This window comes from Camelus ferus, chromosome 5 (genome assembly GCF_009834535.1).
Source record: "Camelus ferus isolate YT-003-E chromosome 5, BCGSAC_Cfer_1.0, whole genome shotgun sequence".
Taxonomy (NCBI): Eukaryota; Metazoa; Chordata; class Mammalia; order Artiodactyla; family Camelidae; genus Camelus; species Camelus ferus.
This window is the reverse complement of record NC_045700.1, coordinates 70,573,904-70,579,903: the sequence shown is the minus strand read 5'-3', so window position 1 is coordinate 70,579,903 and position 6,000 is coordinate 70,573,904. Positions and strand designations below refer to the sequence as shown.

The 6,000-nt window shown below is 43.1% G+C and overlaps 1 protein-coding gene across 1 annotated transcript in view; it reads left to right on the top strand.

Moving 5' to 3' along the window:
• The first annotated feature begins 2,811 nt into the window (after positions 1–2,811).
• The window catches only part of CASP10 (caspase 10), a 28,304-nt gene continuing 25,115 nt past the window's right edge, over positions 2,812–6,000 (top strand). The window contains 3 exon segments of the mRNA XM_006189972.3: positions 2,812–2,984; positions 4,292–4,645; positions 5,808–5,901. Of these exon segments, the coding sequence (XP_006190034.2) occupies positions 4,299–4,645; positions 5,808–5,901 (441 nt within the window). The 5' untranslated portion in view covers positions 2,812–2,984; positions 4,292–4,298.

The window sequence follows — 6,000 nt, the reverse complement described above, 5'->3', positions numbered from 1 at the left end:
AATTGCACACAGAAAAGTGAAAGGATATACACTAAAATTGTTTTAACTGAGATATAATTGGCATATAACATTGTGTAAGTTTAAGGTGTACAACATACTGATTTGATGAAATTTTAATGGTAGTTATAGATTATAAAAGACTGTGTGTTTCTGTATTTTCCAGCTTTTCTAAATTAAATATTTAAAGTTCTGCTTCTCTCTCTCTCTCTCTTTTTTTTTAGCAGAGGTAGTGGGAATAGAATCCAGGACCTTGTGCATGCTAATCATATGCTGTACCATTGAACTATACCCCTCTTTTTTTTTTTAGCCACTTTTTTCCAATAAGAAAAGAGACATGTTAAACTAGATCAGTCTGCAGTAGCGTGACTACAAGATGAGTCACACTTCACTTGTCCAGCTACAGTCTCCTGCCAGTCTCTTATCTGGAGATCTCTGCTGGGATCCTTACCAGGAAAAGCCTTCCCCTTCAGAACTTAGCTGCACCATGCTCCCATATACCCAGAAGAAGGCTATTTCTGGGAAGGTCCGAAGTGTGTGGATAAAAGTATGGAGTGAGGAAGGGAGAGAGTCCTGGACGTTGGGCATGGTGTAGCTAATCGAAAGAGTCCGCTACCTCAGGACTAGGGGTTGGAGTGGAAGTTTCAAGGCATCAAGCTGTTTTCCAGCAAATAACACCCACCTCCCCTAACACTTATGTCCGCCCGTTCTTTAATTCACGAGTTTTTACTTGGGAAACTTGGACCAGAGCCTGGATGTAAAGGAAAGCCAGCTACTGACACCACCCCCAACCCCCTCCCAAGACGGAACTAAAGTGGAACAGTTTGGTATTTCCCCTTGGTCACCAGGGAGGTAGTAGGTTTTGATTGGCTCTTCTTGTGGACCAAGTTGATTGCAACCAATCAGGAAAGAGGTTGGAAGGAATGTTTATTTTTTCCACTACTATCAGCTCACCATCAGCATGCCCTCAGTAACTGTTTTCTGAATAAGAAGAAGTATGAAACGCTGACTACAAATAACATGGCACGCAATCTCCTCTTGGAAACTTGGCTTGAGTTTCCCTTGAGAATGAGGCGTACTAGGATAAAAGTTTAAGTTTTACTGCAGGTGTCTCTATTTTTCTTCCACCTTCCAGGCTTAACTCAAATGCCTCCTCCTCCAAGGCATCCCTATCTGTATTCTTCCCTTGTTCCTTGGGGCTCTTGCGGCAATTAGTGAGCTCACTGCAGCATCACCCTGCCCAGTAGTTACAGAAATTACATTACTTTATATGGAGTTACAGACAGTAATAGCCTTGGGATCAAGAGCATGGGATTTGGAGTTAGAGAGACCTAGGTTTCAGTCCTGAATTCCCAACTCTTCCTAGGGTTGGGATGATGGCAAGATCTACTTTTCTCTGAACTTTGATTTCCTCATCTATTGAATGTGAATAATAACACTGACCTTAGAGAGTTCATGAGAGATGAATGGGGTCAAGAAATAATACTAATCATAGCTATTATGGAAGATAGACATTGTTTTATTCACCTTTGCTTTCCAATTGTGCCCAATTCAGTGCTCTACACATAGGAAGAGCTTACTGTATATGCACTAGTATTGAACAAAGGTTGAAAAACCTAATGTATTTTATGAACAGGGTGAGAAATGAGAGTGTCATCAATTTGCTGCCCCAGCTAGTCCAAGGAATGAAATATGGATAACTGAACAAAGGAATAGAAGACCAAGACTTAGAGTTTGTCTGTCTTACTGTTATCCTTTAAAAAAAAATTGTGGTAAAATATACACAACAAATTTTTCCATTTTAACCATTTTCAAGTGTACAATTCAGTGGCAGTAATACATTCACATTGTTGTGCAACCATCACCACTTGGGCTTGTCTTTCTTACACACACAAGTTCTCTAGACGATGTCTAGGGTATGGAAATGGCACTTCAATACATTTGCTAATAAAGCATCATAAATCTTACTTTTTTCAGAGATTAAAACATCTTTTTAAGATTCTGTACTTCTTCCCAGAGCTCTGTGCATCTGGATTAGCTGAATTACAGTGTAGTGACTTAAAATCAAACTCGCTGGCTTAAACTTGGCTCTGCCACTAGCTCACTGTGTGACCGTGGACAAATTACTTAATCTTTCTGTCTTAATTTTCACATCTTAGAAGAGGGGTCATAGTAATAGTAGTTATTTTAAAAGTTTGTTGGGATGATTGGGATGAGTAAGTAGTAGCTGGCCCATGGTAGTTGGGATAGTAGTATTAGGTATTGCTTGTATACTATGTGAAGTAACGTCCTTGAAGTCTCTTTCCTGCTGGACTGAATGTGCTGTGAGGGCAGACACTTCACCAGTTTTGCCTACTGTTAGTTGAATTCCTTGCAAATACTTCCAAATGGGCTTATAGTTCAGCCCCTCCCCCTCTTTTTTTGCCTTACATTTTTGTTGTTGTTGTTTATTTGCACAGGGACTTATTTGAAGAAGGGTTAAGATGGCTGACTGTTATTTAATGAGTTTTTGGCATTTTATTTTAAAAGTCAGTGAGTTTGGGGAAGAAGATGGTTAAGAAAAATTGACACTTCCTTTTTCGACTCACCAAGAGGAGTGATCCACTTGTGCCTTCCAGGAATTCATTTGTAGGGGCTCTTGGCTTCACCTGGGAAAATCCCTAGCTCTGCAGTGGGCAGATACACAGTGTGAATCTGCCTTTAGGAGACGCTGTTTGTCAGTATTGTCCTACCCAGGGAAAGGGGAGGAGGCAAGGCAAGTGAGTCAGTGATGACATCAGCAAGAAGTTAGAATTAGTTACCAAAGCCAGAGGCTCCAGTTGTTACTTCCCGGTCAGCAACAAGTTGAGTTCTCTTCCCACACAAATGGGAGATTCCTTGGAACTTGGAGCACGTGGAGGATTTTAATTTCTTTAAAATTTCTCTGTTCTCAGGAAATTTCCCCAGAACATTTTACCTCCGGAGGATCAGTGGAATTTGATCTGAAGGTAGGTAATTAACACCTTTTCCCTGCTGGTGTCTCACACTCTAGCCTTTTCCCTTGCTTTAATTTACGCCGTAGAAACTTGCAAAAACTGACCACTGTCAGCGATGGGACTGTTTCTGCCTGGATTTATTAGACCTACTGGGGAAAAAGAACGTTTAGAAAGCCCCAGGAAGGTTCTCACACAGCCCTTTCCTGGTAGAAATATGCCAGTTCATAAATGGAGACAAATCTGGCAGACCTGCCAGAGCCAGAGAGCAGAATCTTCAGGAAACTGCAAGATAAATGTGTGATGTTAGAATAAGAAGATGTCCCCAGAAACCAGTCATATTATTTCTAGTATCACAGAGCTACCAGAAGGGAAGAATCCATGGGTGATTACATTAAAAATGACAAATTGTTTGGTTTTCTTTTTCTAACAATAAAAGAAATATATGTTCATTGCATAAAATTTGAGAAACTCAGACAGGAATCCAGAAGAAAATTTACATTATCTGTAATTATACCACCTGGATATAACCACTCTGTGATCTTGATGTTTTGTTTTGGGTTTTTTTTTTTCTGCTGTGTTCGCCTTCCTTTTAGAAAGTAGTTTCTTGTTTCTAAGTAGCCAGGTTTTGCATAATGAGTATACACCTCAGCCCTTAATTACATTGAAAAAATTGTGTCAATTCACCAGTCGGCTGATTAGAATGAAATTTAGTGTAGAAAATGCCATAGTTTATGAACTGCTCAGGTGGAAGTACTGATTTTGGTAATTTATGACTTCCTATGTTGATTTGAGCAACTATTGTCCGAAACCACTCTTTCTGGGATCTGGGGTTATAGCTTCTCTTTCTGTTATATAAAGGCCTGCCCAGTAATGGAGAGCAACGTTAGCGTGTTGTGCTTGGGTTGGTAGACACTTCAGAAATGTAACACCCCCCACCAATTTGTTCTAAAATATAAACGTGCTATTTCTGCCATTTGGTGGGAATGAATTAAGAGCTCCAACTGGAGAAATTGTGCTGTGTCGTCCTCCCTTTTGACCAGCTCCCACTGGGGACATTGTGATTTAGGAGAATTGGAATTGAGTTCCAGTAAAAGGCTCTCTCAAGATCTCCTGAAAGGTTAACATGGAAGTGTTGGGGTCGAGTTTTCTGAGCTATGGGTTTTTGAAGTGACCTCATAGTGATTTTCAGTTTTCAGCACTTCTAGGAGAGTCTAAGGCTTGGAACAGAGGAGGCCAGAACTGGGGGAGCACCTGGGAAGCTGGGGTGCCGGTTGTCCTTATGCTGTAACGTGTGGCTCCCACTGCTCTGTCTCTTTCAGGGTGGCCATGACATCTCAAGGCGGAAGTCTGAGTTCCAATTTAGATGATAACTGTCAAGTGAACTTTCGAGGGAAGCTTCTGATTATAGACTCCAACCTGGGGGATCAAGATGTGGAGCGCTTAAAGTTTCTCTGCCGGGACCTCATTGCCCACAAGAGCCTAGAGAAGTCCAGCTCAGCCTTGGATGTTTTTGATTATCTGTTGGCAGAGGAGCTGCTGAGCAAGGAGGACCCCTTCTTCCTAGCGGAACTCCTCTACATCATCAAGCAGAAATCCCTGCTGCGGCACCTCCCCTACACCAAAGAGCAGGTGGAGCACTTGCTGCCGGCCCGCAGGAAGGTCTCCCTGTTCAGGTGATCAACGCCGCAGGGCCACTGGGCTTTGAAAGGAGGCTGGGATTAAGAGTTTTAATCTTAAAGATGAACGCGTTTCTAAGATTTTTTTTTTTTCCTTGTCTACCTTCCTGGATGGTTTGGTGATTCTAAAACCGGAGATTCTCAGCTTCAGGTGCTAATGAGAAGGGAGGCCGGGAGGTCAGCAAAGTTTCAAAACCCAGCCCTGGGCCTGGGGGTGGCTGCCCTTTGTTTCGTCTCCCGCCTCCACACTGCCAGGGCCACGCCTTCCCGCTCGCCAGCCTCCATGCTCTCAGGCTGGCCTTCCTCCAGTGAGTCACTACTGTGCCCACCTCTCCCCAGCCGTTTGAGAAGAGAGTAATGCATTCTGGGAGTCAAGTCAGCAAGATAAAAAAGGAGATGTGTCTCTGGGGTAGGGAGGGACGTCATTTACGCCATGTCAAGTACATTTTGGGGTGAAACCCAGAGAGATCAAATGTAGGCATCAGACCTTAGACAACACTGTTTTAAATTGTCCACTGATCCAGTAGCTACATCAGACAGGGAAGAGCCTTTGAATCATTACTTTATGGCCTGGAGGATAAGGATCTTGCAGGCCTTACCGCTCCAATGGGCTCCTAGGACCCGAGGTAAACTTGGTCAGTGAGGGAATTCTGGAAATGGTTATTTCCACTCTTCTGGTTAAACAGCTGAGGAATGAATGGTCTCGGGCAAACAGAGGTGTAGTGTTCAGTTTTTCTCGTTGTGGATTATATGCTTCCCCAGAATTTGGGGTAGTTTCCTTTCTTTTTGACAATGGACTTTATAATCACTGGCATCGGCTCCTCTCTGATGAGGGCCTATAAAGGAAGCCGGAATTTCAGGAATGGAGTCCGGGGAAGGGCTGGCATGCCGGCATTGTGTTTTATACCTTCCTAGTGTGATGTGAACCAGCGCTGGACTGGGAATCGGAGGTCCTGCCCCTACTGCTTACTGTTGTCGTGATTTAATGGGTCACTTTGAAGCTCAAAGTTTTCGTTTTTGAATCTACAAAATGGGATTAATAATTACTCACAGGCTGGTGATCATTCAAATGAGAGATAACGTTTATTAAAGCACTGAATTTACTGCCTGTTCTCTGCAAGTGCGAGGCTTTAATTCGTCTCCTGGGTGTGTGTCTTAGGAACCTTCTCTATGAACTGTCAGAAGACATCAGCTCAGAGAACTTAAAGAGCATGATCTTCCTTCTGAGGGAGTCGATTCCGAAAGTCCAGATGGTGAGTGGGCCGTACCGGACGGGGCCTTTGTAAGCATCGCCTGAATTGGTGACGTTGTTGGAAAGGGCTTTCAGGAGGGCTCGTTTGTTGCGGGAGACA